The sequence below is a fragment of the Lithobates pipiens genome, unplaced genomic scaffold (genome assembly GCF_037356315.1).
Source record: "Lithobates pipiens isolate NorthernLeopardFrog02 unplaced genomic scaffold, aLitPip1_a1.2 Scaffold_3, whole genome shotgun sequence".
Taxonomy (NCBI): Eukaryota; Metazoa; Chordata; class Amphibia; order Anura; family Ranidae; genus Lithobates; species Lithobates pipiens.
In genome coordinates this window covers 79,819,776-79,836,431 of record NW_027507790.1, presented here as the reverse complement: position 1 = coordinate 79,836,431, position 16,656 = coordinate 79,819,776, and the positions used below count along the sequence as shown (strand labels likewise).

Here is a 16,656-nt window from a genome sequence, read left to right as displayed (position 1 = left end):
CAGAACCATTATACAGAAGAGAACTTAGGGTACCCTTTTGACTCTAAATGAGCTAAATTTTGGTCTCATCACTCCAAATGACTTTGTCCCGGAAGGTTTGAGGCTTGTCTCTGTGCTGTTTGGCATATTGTAATCTGGATAATTTGTGGCATTTTTGCATAGTAATGGCTTTCTCCTGGCGACTCGACCATGCAGCTTACAATATGCCAAACAGCACAGAGACAAGCCTCAAACCTTCCAGGACAAAGTCATTTGGAGTGATGAGACCAAAATTTTGCTTTTTGGCCACAACTATAAACACTACATTTAGAGAGGAGTCAACGAGGCCTATGATGAAAGGTACACCATTCCTACTGTGAAACACGGAGGTGGATCGCTGATGTTTTGGGAATCTGTGTGCTACAAAGGCACAGGAAATTTGGTCAAAATTGTTGGCAAGATGAATGCAGTATGTTATCAAAAATTACTGGAGGAACATTTGCATTCATCAGCCAGGAAGCTGCGCATGGGACGTACTGGGACATTCCAGCACGACAACGATCCAAAACACAAGGCCAAGTCGACCTGTCATTGGCTACAGCAGAATAAAGTGAAGGTTCTGGAGTGGCCATCTTAGTCTCCCGACCTCAATATCATAGAGCCACTCTGGGGAGATCTCAATCATGCAGTTCATGCAAGACAACCCAATAATTTACAGGAGCTGGAGGCTTTTTGCCAAGAGGAATGGGCAGCTTTACCATCTAAGATAAAGAGCCTCATCTACAATTACCACAAAAGACTTCAAAGAGGTCATTGATGTTAAAGGGGGGCAATACACTGTATTAAGAACTGGGGTATGTAAACTTTTTATCAGGGTCATTTGGGTAGTTTCTGTTGTCATCATGATTTAAAAAGCGTAAACACAGTTGATTAATAAATGGCTTCAGTCAAATACTAATCATGAGTGAAAGAAAGTTTTTGTGTTATTCATATTCTCTGAAAAACGGGCAAGAAATCAAATTCTGCCAGGGTATGTAAACATGAGCACAACTGTACATTCAATTACAATCAGATTATGTTGTAAAGTTCAGGTGGACTATTTGGAAGCACCAGCTCAGCTGTGTATATCAAATGTGTAGTCTGTCGTCTTATTATCTTAGCTGCTGGATAATTGATTACTTTGTAATTTAAATTTCACTTTGATAACCTATGGGTCTAGGTATTGTGGATTTTGTTTGATTTTTATTTGCACACCCGATTTCGGGTGGACGGAGGCTGTATTGTTTCCGGGTTTTCTTTTGTATGGTTTGCAAGATCTGCTCTAGTTAGATGATGGTAAAAAATTTCATAAAGAATGTGCAAAAAAAAAAAAAACCCATGGTGAAATTAGTAATGACAGAAAACTTCTGTTTACCCAAGGCTGACATCCCAAATCAAGCAGGAAACCTTGACTAAATTATTTGCGCTGCTGCTGTTTCTGTAACAACTAGTAGATTCCTCAAAGACATTCTTGAGAGATGTAATAAAGCATATACATGGTAATCTCACCTAATGTAAGTTTTGCAAACTCGTTTGGGAAATTCTTCTCAAGCCACTGTCTGCACTTTGGTACATCTGGCATGTATTCACAGTACTACAAAACAAGAGCGATACAAAAAAAAAAAAAAAAAAAAAAAAAAAAAAAAAGTGCATCAGACATTAAAGTACACAGTGAATAAACTACATTTTTTTCTCAAAAACTCTGTAAGAAGAAGAATGTGGAAGAATATCCAAGAAGAGTTGATTCCCATGGCAGGTCATAGAATATACTAAATTTTCAACTGGAAATCATTTGACATCACACAGTATTAGATGAACAGTGTGTCCCCAAAGGAATACATCAACATAATGCCATCATTTCAAATCCAACAGATAAAGACAAATCCCCAGAGGAGTAACAATACAGAAGAGGAATGTTATTAAATAAGGTTCTGCAGAAAATAATTTTCCTTCATATGTGAAGAGGAGGGAGTTGTTCATATTTACAACTCTTTCCTAAAACATGGCTAACAGGGCTATAATTAAAGTGATTGTAAACTCAGGTTTTTTATCTTAATGCATTAGGATAAAAAGCCTTCTATGTGCAGCAGCCCCCTTCAGCCCCTCTAATACTTACCTGAGCCTCTTCTAGACCCAGCAATATAATCAGCTGGCCAGGGTTCCCCTCCTTATTGACTGAGACAGCAGAGTGGCGTCATTGGTTCCCGCTGCTGTCAGTCAATCAGCCAATGAGGAGAGAAAGGGGGCGGGGCCAGGTCACGGACCCATGTCTGAATGGACTGGGCTCGGCACGGGAGCCCCAGAGCAAGCTTGCTTAGGGACACTCAACAGGAGGGAGGGGCCAGGAGCACTGAAGAGGGACCCGAGAAGAGGCGGATCCAGGCTACTCTGTGCAAATCCACTGCAGTAGGTGATAACACTTATTTTTACAAAAAAAAAAAAATGTGTTAATGTTGCGCCACAACTGGATTCACAATTGCATTCATTGCAGAAGATCGAGCTGCCAGCTTTCTTTTATCTACACCTTTCCTTAAACATCCCTAATATACCAACGAAGCCCAACAAAGGTAAACTTCAGGATAACTTAGAATCTGAACAGGGCTTCCTTATTAAAGTTGAACTTTAGAGGAAAATATTGCATGTAGGTCTCTGCAATAAAGCCTGAACCTGTTACTGTCACATACATGGACATCAATTAAACTAAAATGAACCCCCTAAAAGAGATCTTCTACTGAGTACCAAAGATTGAGGCAATGCCTTAATACTGAATATTAAACTGACACTGACAGTACACTTTTTTTTCAGCCAAAGTTGAAAGTATATTATCTACTTGCAATTACCCTATTGTCTCTCTCATGTGGGGATAAAGTGGCTACCCAAACGATTGACAATTCACTATTGTTAAATGGATTACCAATTTAAAGTAGAACTTCACCCAAAAGGCTGCTCTGCTTTTCTGTGCCCCCACCTCTTCTACTTTTGGCACATCATATTTTTTCAGCAGCTGGTACCTGGTTTTGACAGGTACTGGCACCCACTTCCACTCGGATCTCCTAGGTGATCCAAGCAGAATTTTGCCCCCCTCCCTCCCTGGCTGCAGCCGCTGGGACATGGCACAGGTCTCAGAAGGCTGCAGAACCATTTACAAATAACAGTGTGGCTCATGCATACGCAGTGGGAAGCCAGTTTTGAGGCCGCAAAGAGTCACAGCTGGCTTCCACACACTAAAGATGGCGGGGACCCGAAGACCAGTAAAGAACTGGCCTGGGTGAGGATAGCGCTGGATACCTGGACATGCAAGTATCCTTTAGTTAAACGTCTGCGGCTATAGTATTTGAACCCGACTTTTTTTTCCCCCCCTCACACCCGCTTTATTACCACACGGTCAGGGGAATTCATAAAGAGTCTAGGACACTCTTTAGAATTCTGGCATGCCACAATGTAACAAATGTTAGTGCAGGAGACCAGTATATGAATGTGGAGGCTCCCTGTGGCTAGAGTGTCTGAATGCACTTGCACTTCCTGGGGGAGGAGCTTTGCATCGGGGGTGGTAGAGCCCGATGAGGTTTAACAGACACCAGTTCCCCATCAAAGCATGAGCACAGAGTTTTAGGGTATACCCAATGTGTAGCGTAACAGGTATGAACATATGTAGATACATCTTGCATATGTGCATGATTTTATTATATATTTTTTTAACATTTCAGTTTTTTTTGTTTTGTTTTTAACCACACACACACACTGAATAATTCTCATTACAAAAACTCAATTAAGTCTGGCAGAAGTGATCACATCCACTTTCATAGAAAAGAAAAAATAAATAAATACAGTTGCTACACAATTCATGTTATTAAACATTTCCTTTTCAGTCTGCAGCACTGTAATGTTCTGTAAAATTCAATGCAATATTGGAAACTGGAGGCTCTCTGTACATTGTTGGTATACAGAACACCCAGAAATATAATTTCCTGCTTGTGTGATTGGCTAACTGATTTTCCCAGAAGTCTGCACTAAGATACATGTCAAATTTTAAGCACCCCCTACAATAGGAATTTTTGAGGAAATAATGCCCAAGGGTTAAATACTTCTAAAGGGATGCAGACCCTGCAGCTTTTTCATTAGAATACAGATTGCACCAAGTGATCAAAACAAATCATTCCTTTCCATTCAAATCAATCAGTAAAAGGACATAGTGAAACAAACCGCTTTTTTTTTTTTTTTAAGAGCATTAAAAAGGTAGAAAACTGCTACAAAGTTTGTTAAAATTGCCAGAGGGGATTTTCCTCAAGAAAACTGGAGTTACCCTTTAATAGGGAAAAGCTTCTAAATATTTAATCAACACAACAGAGTTGGCGATTACCTGACACAGACAAAGCTCCAATCTTGCACTGTGGTCTACCATTGTCTGACTACAGCATGCTGCATAGGTTTCTGGCCTGATCTGGAAATATGATCCTAACAGAGAGACACTGTCACCTTGCCCATGCAAAGCAAAGTGACAACGCCTCTACAAAAGGGCCTCCAACCAACTGCTTATAAATAACCCTACCACCTATCCCAGAATTCTGCATATAGGGCAGCATATGACCTCATTCCCTGCGATTTTGTTCAGGACTAGCAGTCATTCGCTAGGATCAAGCACTGTCACATCAAGAGTGATGCCACCACTTCCCTGGGTCCCTGACACCAGTCATTTTACAGTACATGCTGAGATGGAGGAAGGAGCAACAGCAAAACACTGCTAATCTTGGTATGGGAGGGGGGCCTTTACATAGACATGGTCACTTTGCCATGAATAGGAAAGGTGTCTCTTTAAATTCTGCAACATTAGGACAGAGATGTTCACATTCTGTGCTGTTAGAACTTTACTATAACCCCCACTATAACCCCCACCAGGGAATCATTTAGCTTACCTCTGTTGGCAATGAACACACTGTAAAGAGGAAAAAACAAAAATAATGTAAGTTAAACAATTTTTTTAATTTTTTTTTTATTTTTTAGTAGTCCAAGGAAATTAATGAAATATAAATATTGAAAAATACAGTAGAACAACAATTTGTTTTTCTCTTTTGTAGTGATATAATCACCTTAATAGTGATCACTGCTTATCTTCCAATATCTCTTAGTGAAAGTTGAGAAAGACAGCGAAGAAAGCAATGTTCAGAATTGAAAAAACGGGCACTGCCACTTCTGGGCTCAGGCAGTCAGCTCCCGATAAGGCACGCCAGGCCCACCCTCTATCTAACTCTTTATTCCTAGTCCTGACTCGGTGAGAATGTTGAAGTCAGAAGGAAAAATGTAAAAATATAAGAAATAGAGGGGGAGGGGAAAGCTCTATTTCTGCACGTGGAGGGTTGGATAGGAACAAACTCCCTTTTGTGAGTGAAGATCCAATTTAGGCTGTATAAAGGTTGATTCTGGCTGCAGCTACATGTGTGATTGTAAGAACTAGTCATTAATGGACTGAGAACCTGAATATCTACCCTTACATTGTTATATTACAACAACCAATTTTTTTATTCTCTGCCAAAGCAGAGAATCAGAAATGTAAGACTACTTCATCTCCCTTCCAAGCTCATATGCCGGAGATGCCCATTTACAAATCTGCAGTGCAGTTACGTGCGTTATGCTGCATAAGGGTGAGCTCCAGGGTGTTCGCTCACCCACGTGCAGAGTCCTCCAGGAAGTTGGCACTGCTCTGCACTAATCAAAGACAGTGAGACATTCCCCAATCTCTGCAGCCGTGCATCAGAACAATGTCTCACTGCCTGTGATTAGCACAGTGCCGACTTCCTAGCGGGCTCCGCACGTGGGGTGTGCGAACACGCTGGATGCTCATCCTTAATGCTGCATATAAACATGTGTTATTTTAGGGCAGCTCTTTGAAATAACTGAGCTGCAAACCCACCCTGACAGATGTTACTCTTTTCTTTTAAAGCAATTCAAGGTATGTAGGTGCATTGCTATAGTGTGCTGAGGTGCTATTCAAAATGGACGACACCACAATGCATGCACTAGTTCAGGGTTTTAGCAACCAGGGCTCCAGAGGTGGCTAGGGGGTCCAGTTTTTATTTATTTTTTGCCATCTGTAAAGAGATAATTCTTCCCAATGACCACAGGTGTAAGTTAGCGCATTCCTCCCACTGATCATCACATGAACGTATCCTGAGTTGTAGATATTGTCATTTTTAGTAGGGGTTCCCTGAGATCCCAAAGTTATTTCAAAGGTTCCTCTGTGTTGAAAAGGTCGAGAAAGGCTGCACTAGATTTTAGTGTAAAAATAACTGTCACGCAACCAATGTGCTGTCAGGAACATATTACACCCCAAATAGGAGATGCAACATGTTCTAAAGGTAAACTTTACAAAGTAGTTACATATTCCCAGCAAGCATTAAAACAAGCCTCCTTGACCTCTTGCTGCTTCCACTATGAAATGATTTATTCATAAGCCTTCTTCCAAGGATCCACATATATGCACTTCTGCATTAGTACTGTAAGCTGGCCCCATAGCACGTTCCCAGCACAGAGACAAAGTATCACCACCCAGCACCTAATTTTATCATTGCCATGATAGCTAGTGCACTCCCTCACCAAAACATAAAAAATAAAGTGGCCACATCAAGACGTGATCTAGGATGGTCCCAGGGTCAAAAGTCAGTGTGTTTTAACAAAATGTGCACTATTAATCGTGGCTCTGCTATGGGTACAAATATCAAATAATGCACACAAATGTTTCTTTGGTGGCGGGCCATGATAATGACAAGAAATATACAGCTACATTTGAAAAAATAAAAATAAATTCTGGGCAAGATTTTTTTTTTTTTTTTTTTTTAAACACAGGAGGAATCTTCACTTCTCAACATACGAAAGCACAATTTATCCTGAAAACAGCAAGATACACGTAATTCACTTGCATACACCAAGTAGTTGTAAATATGTACAATTATTGTACTAACATGTCAAAGTTGCAAAGCTGGTTTAGGTGTCAAAATTTGTTTTACATTCCACCACAAAAGGGTTAAAGATTCTTAAAAGTTCACAACAAAGACTCTTGCGGTCTTCTGAAAAAAGCAGGTACCTGTTTTTGACAGGTACCCTGTCCTCACTACGGCGAGGTATGTCAGAAGTTCGGCCCCCTCCTCCTCCCTTGCTGCTGGGCCAGTAAAAGAGCAGCGTGCTCCGTGCATGCGCAGTAGGGACCTAGCAGTGAAGCCACAGTATGTGTAGCTGCTGACTTCATTTGTGGAGGGAGAGGCTGGAAAAAATCACTTTCCAGCCAATACGACACTCAATTACCCTTTTCCTTTTCTTACTTTCTCTTCATCCCTATATTTCCCCATTATCCCCCAGTGATAATTTGTAAAATGCTTACATGATGTGGTTTTCTGTGGCCTATGGCCTCTGAAAGGCCCTTTGTTTCTTGTTCTTGTTGTGTACTTATTTCCCCTCCCCTTTTTATTCTGTACCCATATATATTTTGATCTTTATATGCAGAAAATATTACTAAAAATACCGGTATATTCAACCTAAAAGTGAAGATATCGAAGGGTGCAATTTACAAGGAATAGCACAGCAGCGCACCAGTGCTCATAATAGATGTTACCACAAAGGCCTGGTGCAAACAAGCCATAAAGTCGATTCTCTATCAGTTCCTAAAAGCTCAGAAACACCCAGTATTTGTTTATATTAGAGGGCTGGGAGTCTGCTATAGTGCCTTAGTTGTGAATTTTAAAGATGAATTTCTCTACAATGCCTAATGATAGAGAGGTAAACGAGGGCATGTATTAATGTTTGATCAGAATATGGAAATACTTAGTCTGGGCACAGGTTCCTTACGTTGCCCTTCTCAACACATAAAAACATTTTAACGCAACAATTTGGGTGCTCAGGGAACTTTTTGCTTGATTCCGAACAATAACCAGCTTTGAGCACACAAGAGAAAAGAGAGCAGTAAGCAAAGTTCATACCTCCACAATAAAGAACTTTTAGTGGATAATCACCATCCACCTTGGGAATTCTAGAGTCTCCTTTGAAATCCGAATGTGGCTCTGGATTCTCAGTTGCTGTATTAGCCATCTCAGAGATCCTGAAAAACAAGTCATTGCATTTAAATCTTATATTAATTATGTATTATGACAAAATTGCCCAATAATTGTAAATGCATTTTATGTCTGTTACTAAAATCATGCATTTGTTCGAAAAAAAGTTTCAAAGTATATGACAGAGTTGGTTGAACTCTCCAGAGGTGGCACCCCCACAGCTGGCATTAGACTACTGATGGGATAGTAGCCTGTGTGCGCTAATTTCAGAGATTTATATGCTAAAACAGGTGGCTCGCCAAGAGAGATCTGCTAGTACCTTAAGATCATGGTTACTCCTATGCACATCACCAGTCGGACTGGAGAGTTTTTGCTTACGAATTCTTTATGTATTTCTTCCCTTTATTGTTTTGTTTGTATGTTGTAAAAAGCACAGAGAAACAGAGCGCACACCAGCCCTAGTGCATTAAAGTTTATTTAACTCAGTAAAAGGTTAAAAAAGCCAGGTATGTCACTCACAAACATCCGTTGAGTAGTAGCATTGGTATTTACAGCCTCCACTGTTGCCTCCTTCCCCGATTTTAGGCTCCCTGCAGTAGCTAGCAATACGGATGGTTAAGTACTCGGTTCGCTTGCTGGCTGCAGGTACACTCTCTCTCCACGCCTCACACGCACGGACCTGCCGGCTCTGGATGACGTCACTCGCAACGGGGGGGGGCGGATCTCTCAACGTGTGTACTGACTCTGACGCTGGCTATAACTGTTCCCAAGACAACATGTTTCGGAGGCGTGGCCTCCTTCAGGTGACGCCCTAATGTGTGCTTACAGCATAAATACGCTGACACCCTCCCCGCCCTCCCTGCTAGTGCCAATCACAGGGAGCCTAACATCTAGGGGAGGAGACAAGCCCATCTACCAATCAAGAAGAGCGAGTTTGTCTGCCACCCAGTGGACTTTAATAAGAGCAGCAACACCCAGAGTGGATGTAACAAGCAATATATATTGTGCAGAGGTATTCTGGAGGAACTGGATAGGATGTGACAGCGCCGTACTTGATTTATTTGTTTCCTGTTGTTTGTATGTTGTACCTGCTTTAGTTATGGGTGCCGAGAACTCAGGGTATTACAAAATGTTTTTATGGTATAAGATAAATGAGATGTTATACATATACCAACACCTATAGATTGTTTTGACTATGGAAAATACTGCTTAAAGATTGTATACCTATGCAATGATACCATGTAGTGCCTTGTGTTGTCTTTAATAAAAAACTTTTATTGATTTAAAAATCATGCATTTGTATTAGACTGGGTTGTAACAAGAGGGTTTTTTGTCTGAGATCATGCTACACATATAACTGCACGTAGCAGTAAATGATTTCCCTAGATCAATCCCTAGTGGTTTTAACCTGCCCACAAAAAAAATAAAAATATATAATATAGATATACACACACACACACACACACACAGCAGGGACATCAAAACGTGGGTGTGCCCTTTACCAACAGAATTGGTGCTAAGCAGCATCTCTCGCTCATCTCACAAAGCTGGAATACAGACCATGGCCAGACTGCTGATTAAAATTAAAATATATATAATAATTATTATTATTATTAATAGACTCAAAAGGCCAAGGAATGTTTGGTGAAACTTCTCTTTCAAACACAAAAACAATTTTTTGTGACACAGTCCATCAGAATCAGTTCAAAGCGATTACCAACCATGTGGTATTTGCATGTATAACATACAGCAAGCCTTTGTAAGCTGTATGTTTTTATGTGGGGTACACAGACCGGATATCAAACAACATCGTCCGTTACAGTAGAAAAACTGGCCAAATTTTGTCCCGTGCATACAGCTGCTTGTCTGACAGAAGCTGATCCCATGATCGGCTTCTGTCAAACAAGCATTCTTGAATACCAGCAGCCAACTGGCATCCAATTAACACTTGCATCCAACAGCTGAGAGTGCTGACCAGCGAGTTCTGGTGAGAAGGGCAGTCCCCGTCAGGAAAAAAAATAAAAATAGCACAGCAGTAAGATTGCTGTACTAACATCAGATGTATTAGTACCGTACTCTGTCAGTTTTTTTTTTTCGTTCAGCCGGCTTGATTGAAAAAAAAAATAAAATTATAGTGTGTACCAGGCTTTACAACACAGTTAAAAATTCAGTATGGTTTATGGTATATATAAAATGAAACGGAGTACTTAACCACCTCAGTACTGAGCACTTACACCCCCCTTCCTGCCCAGGCCATTTTTCACCTTTCAGCATCACACTTTGAATAATTGTGCAGTCATGCTACACTGCAACTATGAAATGTTTATCATTTTCTTCACACAAATAGAGCTTTCTTTTGGTGGTATTTAATCACTGCTGGGTTTTTTTATTTTTTACCAAAAAAACGTCAGTGTGAGGCAAGGAGCGCCAATTACCGGCATCTCCGTGTTTACATGTGACCGGCTGTGATTGGACAAGACCGATCACATGCTTAACCAATTCACATCCAGGATTCCCCTTTCACCGCCCATAAGAATGATCAAGCGGTGGAACAGCTGCTATGATCATTCTTATGGCGTAGAGTATCGCCGGCTGAAAATGCCGATATCTGAATGATGTCTGTAGCCTCAGGCATCATTCAGATATCACCACAAAGGCTGAGGACGTCATATGATTGCCTGTGGATGCCAAGGGGTTAACCACTTGCTGACCGCCTCACGCCGATATACGTCGGGAAAGTGGCACGGTGGGGGACCCGGTTCACACGATCGGCAATCGCGTGCATTGAGCGCCAGCACAGGGATTTGTGTGTATAAACACACAAATCCCTGTGCTATCAGGGGAGAGGAGACATGTCGTTTATTCCTAGTAAATAGGAACAACGATATATCTCCTCTCTTACTCAGTCCTATCCCCATACAGTTAGAACACACTGAGGGAACACATTTAACCCCTTCCCTACCAGTGACAACATTTACACAGTAATCAGTGCATTTTATAGCACTGATCGCTGAATAAATGTCAATGGTCCTTAAAATGTGTCAAGTGTCCGATCTGTCTGCCGCAATATTGCAATCCCGATTTAAAAAAAAAAAAAAAACACAACAAAATCACAGATTGCCACCATTACTAGTAAAAAAATAAATAAAAATGCCATCTTTCCCATGGTTTGCAGACGCTATAACTTTTGCACAAACCAATCAATATATGCTTTTTGCGATTATTTTTACCAAGAATATGTAGAATAATATATATTGGCCTAAACGGATGAAGAAATATGTTTTCTAAAAACATTTTTGGAGCTAAAGTAAAAAAATAGGTTTTTTTTGTTTTTTTTCCAAAATGGTCGATTTTTTTTGTTTATAGCACAAGTAATAAAATACCACCAAAAGAAAGCTCTATTTGTGGGAAAAACAGAACGCAAATTTTGTCTGGGTACAGCATTGCATGACCGCGCAATTACCAGTTAAAGCGAAGCAGTGCCAAATCATAAAAAGTGCTCTGGTCAGGAAGGGGGTAAAAATCTTCCAGGGCTGAAGTGATTAAAGAGCCGTGGCTCTTTACAAAGATCGGGGTCGCGCCATGTCCTTGCAACACGGCGCGGCCGTCACACTGTGCGCCCCCGTGGGTGTGCAAGAGTGGCCTTTCTGGGATATCATATGACATCGTCCCAGAACGAGAGCCCCACCGCTCCTCCATCATTTGACTGTGGGCGGGCAGCAACTGGTTAAAGTGATTTTAAAGGATCTTTTTTTTTTTTTTTTTTAAAACAACAAACATATTATACTTACCGCCTCTGTGCAGTTGGTTTTGCACAGAGCAGCCTGGATCCTCCTCTTCTCCTAGCCCCTCCCTCCTTTGAGCGCCCCTCAGCCAGCAGCTTGCTACAGGGGTCACCCAAGCTGAGTCAGAGCTCCATGTATCCATTCAGATGCGGAGCCCCGAACTGGCCCCGCCCCCTCTCCCCCGATTGGCTGAGACAGAGCAGCGGTTCCATTGGTTCCCGCAGCTGTCAGACAGTCAGTCAGCCAGCCAATCAGGAGGAGTGTCCTGGATGGCTGAGGAGATTGTGGACATCGCTGAAGAGAGAAGGGGCTCAGGTAGGGGGTTGCTGGGGGGGGCTGCCACACACAGGTTTTTTATCTTAATGTTCCCTGCTGTGGAGATTCATCTTCTCTGTCACTATAGTCCCCAGTGCAGAAAGCAATGGAAGTCATAACTGTTTGAATGGTCACAGGAATAAGATGTAAAAGAAAATCTTCCAACAGATAAACCTGTTCATGTGGCTGTGTCTCTAGAACAGGAAGTAATGGGAAATTGACAAAAAAAGTGAGTCCTAAGTACTCTACTCCAGGGTTTCTCAACCAGGGTTCTATGGAACTCTAGGGTTCCTCCCGAGGTTGCTAGGGGTTCTTTGAGTAATTTCTGCATATCAGATTCGTTCATACTGACATCATTGATCTTTTTTCGCTACCTGTAAGGGGATAGATCTTCCAATGACCACACGTTTAATGAGCATTCTTCCCACTGATCATCACACTAATGTATCATGAGTTGTAGATATAGTAATATGTGGTAGGGGCTCACCGAGACCGGAAAGTTATTTCAAGGGTTCCTCTGTGCTAAAAAGTTTGAGAAAGGCTACTCCACTGATTAAAAAAGAAGTTTTACATACATTTTACAACATACGGTACATTGACTTTACATACATTTTAACCATGACATGACTTCAGTCTAAGGCCTCATGCACACTGGAAGTTTTACTGCAGCTCTTAAGCCCCATACACACTGTCAGTTTTTTTGCTGAGTTTTTCCTTCAGATTTACCAAAACCATATAATATGAGGTCAAACCTTAGGAGTTTCAATTTGTATGCAATCAGGCGGGCCCTTGTACTACATGGCTTTGGTAAATCTGAAGGAAAAAGTCAGCAGAAAATCTGATAGTGTGTATGGGGCTTTAGGGGTGTTTAGCTTTTTTTTCTGCCTCTAAACGCCCCTCAAGGTTAGCCTATGGGGTTGATTTACTAAAGGCAAATATGCTGTGCACTAGAGGTCGACCGATATGGGTTTTTCTCTGGCCGATGCCGATGCCGATATTTAGAAATCGGGGCGGCCGATGGCCGATATATGATGCCGATTTTTGCAGCCGATTTTTGTGGCCGATTTTTTTTATTTTTCCTTCATTAAATCTAACAGTTTAGGCGGCTGTGGAGGAGGTGGGGATACAGAGAGGCGGCTGTGGAGGTGGGGGGGTACAGAGAGGCTGCTGTGGAGGTGGGGGGCTACAGAGAGGCTGCTGTGGAGGTGGGGGGCTACAGAGAGGCTGCTGTGGAGGTGGGGGGCTACAGAGAGGCGACTGTGGAGGAGGGGGGGTACAGAGAGGCGACTGTGGAGGAGGGGGGGTACAGAGAGGCGACTGTGGAGGAGGGGGGGTACAGAGAGGCGACTGTGGAGGAGGGGGGGTACAGAGAGGCGACTGTGGAGGAGGGGGGGTACAGAGAGGCGACTGTGGAGGAGGGGGGGTACAGAGAGGCGACTGTGGAGGAGGGGGGGTACAGAGAGGCGACTGTGGAGGAGGGGGGGTACAGAGAGGCGACTGTGGAGGAGGGGGGGTACAGAGAGGCGACTGTGGAGGAGGGGGGGTACAGAGAGGCGACTGTGGAGGAGGGGGGGTACAGAGAGGCGACTGTGGAGGAGGGGGGGTACAGAGAGGCGACTGTGGAGGAGGGGGGGTACAGAGAGGCGACTGTGGAGGAGGGGGGGTACAGAGAGGCGACTGTGGAGGAGGGGGGGTACAGAGAGGCGACTGTGGAGGAGGGGGGGTACAGAGAGGCGACTGTGGAGGAGGGGGGGTACAGAGAGGCAACTGTGGAGGAGGGGGGGTACAGAGAGGCGACTGTGGAGGAGGGGGGGTACAGAGAGGCGACTGTGGAGGAGGGGGGGTACAGAGAGGCGACTGTGGAGGAGGGGGGGTACAGAGAGGCGACTGTGGAGGAGGGGTACAGAGAGGCGACTGTGGAGGAGGGGTACAGAGAGGCGACTGTGGAGGGGGGGTACAGAGAGGCGACTGTGGAGGGGGGGTACAGAGAGGCGACTGTGGAGGGGGGTACAGAGAGGCGACTGTGGAGGGGGGGTACTGAGAGGCGACTGTGGAGGGGGGGTACAGAGAGGCGACTGTGGAGGGGGGTACAGAGAGGCGACTGTGGAGGGGGGTACAGAGAGGCGACTGTGGAGGGGGGTACAGAGAGGCGACTGTGGAGGGGGGTACAGAGAGGCGACTGTGGAGGAGGGGGGGTACAGAGAGGCGACTGTGGAGGAGGGGGGGTACAGAGAGGCGACTGTGGAGGAGGGGGGGTACAGAGAGGCGACTGTGGAGGAGGGGGGGTACAGAGAGGCGACTGTGGAGGAGGGGTACAGAGAGGCGACTGTGGAGGGGGGGTACAGAGAGGCGACTGTGGAGGGGGGGTACAGAGAGGCGACTGTGGAGGGGGGTACAGAGAGGCGACTGTGGAGGGGGGGTACTGAGAGGCGACTGTGGAGGGGGGGTACAGAGAGGCGACTGTGGAGGGGGGTACAGAGAGGCGACTGTGGAGGGGGGTACAGAGAGGCGACTGTGGAGGGGGGTACAGAGAGGCGACTGTGGAGGGGGGTACAGAGAGGCGACTGTGGAGGGGGGTACAGAGAGGCGACTGTGGAGGGGGGTACAGAGAGGTGACTGTGGAGGGGGGGTACAGAGAGGCGACTGTGGAGGGGGGGTACAGAGAGGCGACTGTGGAGGGGGGGTACAGAAAGGTGACTGTGGAGGGGGGGTACAGAAAGGTGACTGTGGAGGGGGGGTACAGAAAGGTGACTGTGGAGGGGGGGTACAGAAAGGTGACTGTGGAGGGGGGGGTACAGAAAGGTGACTGTGGAGGGGGGGGTACAGAAAGGTGACTGTGGAGGGGGGGGTACAGAAAGGTGACTGTGGAGGGGGGGGTACAGAAAGGTGACTGTGGAGGGGGGTACTGAGAGGTGAATGTAGAGGGGTGGTATATAGAGGTGACTGTGGAGGAGGATCATCCATTTTCTAAATGGCAGGTTTCACTTTAAAAGGATATTAATTTATACAGTAGCATACTCCATTTTTTTGACTCACCGTGCATACAAGCTGGCATCTATCTGTATGCACGTGACCCAATAGCATGCACCTAGCCCTGATGAGCTGACCAGCCAATCACAGTGAGATAGAAACAGGCTCCGCCTCCGCAGGGAAGGAAGAGGATCTTAGCTAGTGCTGGCTACGATCTCCTGCGGAGGCTTGTGATATGTTAATGATGTTCCTCTGCTACTGCCTGGGGAAGGGAGGGGCGGGGCAGTGCAGTGCCAGTGAAACTTTCTCCTTCACCCGTGCGGCTGGCCACTATAGGGTGGAAGGATGGAGGATCAATTGTACATGCTGCTGCAGCGGAGACACAGGTCTGTACTGCAGGCGGCCGGGTATAGTGTTACCCGCAAATCGGCGTGGTATGCACAATAATCGGCCGATGCCGATTTCTTAAAAACGGCCAAATATCGGCCGATATATCGGTCGACCTCTACTGTGCACTGCAAGTTCACTTGCTCCAGAGCTTAGAAAAATAGGTAAAATTTCACTTTGCAAAGAATACTCAATCACATGCAAGTAAAATAAATAACAGCATTTTTGTTTGTACATGATTACATGAAACCAGCAGAGCCTCCCCTCTAGATCTAGAGCAAATGCACTTAAAGTAGACTTGCAGTGCACAGTATATTTGCCTTTAGTAAATCAACCGCCGTGTCCATGGGCGTTTAGAGGCAGAAAAAAAAAAAACCCCGGTCAGTGAGTCCAGGAGCAGCAGAGTGTTGGCAGCAAAACCACTTGTTACGCCTGTGTGTTTAGTGCTTGAGCATTATTTCATTTTAATGGCCAGAATAAATTATTCTAGCCAATAAAAGGAATTAACACCCAAGCGCTTGATGCGCCTGAACAAATTACGTGAATTTACAAACGTGTCTGACAAACTGTTGCCAGAAGGAAAGGCGTGTAGAAAGGTTAGCAAAACACCCAGTGTGCACAAAGCCTAAATGTCACTATCAACTTTCGAAATTCAATTCACATCTTACTGACATTGTTACAAGTATCAAATTAAAAAAACAGCCCTGCTTTTATTTAGAACCCATTCACAGTGCTGTAGTGACATGCATGCGATGCAGTACCGTTCATTCTTAAGCCCCATACACACTATCAGATTGTCTGCAGACTTTTGTCTTCAGATTTACCAAAACCATATAATATGAGGTCAAACCTCAAGAGTTTCAATGTGTATGCAATCAGGCAGGCCCTTCTACTACATGGTTTTGGTAAATCTGAAGACAAAAGTCTGCAGACAATCTGATAGTGTGTATGGGGCTTTAGGCTACGTTCAAATGGACGTCTGCAGACTCAAAAGTCCTCTAGCCTAAAATTCCCAGTTATGTCAGGCGAGTCACAGGTGGTGTTTACACCCGGCCATAGAAGTGATCGGTTGTAACTGCTTGCGATTTTGCATCGCTGTGCATGCGCATAAAGAAATGACTTATTCCCTGAATGTGAAACAT

General features: G+C 44.2%; 1 protein-coding gene across 1 annotated transcript in view; it reads right to left on the bottom strand.

The window, feature by feature from the left end:
* Nucleotides 1-16,656, bottom strand: part of DENR (density regulated re-initiation and release factor) — a 31,019-nt gene that overhangs the window by 12,329 nt on the left and 2,034 nt on the right. The window contains exons 2-4 of the mRNA XM_077461865.1: nt 7,986-8,104; nt 4,932-4,951; nt 1,528-1,612 (exon numbers count right to left, since the gene is read on the bottom strand). Coding sequence (XP_077317991.1) covers nt 1,528-1,612; nt 4,932-4,951; nt 7,986-8,094 — 214 coding nt within the window. The 5' untranslated portion in view covers nt 8,095-8,104. The remainder of the gene's footprint in view (nt 1-1,527; nt 1,613-4,931; nt 4,952-7,985; nt 8,105-16,656) is intronic.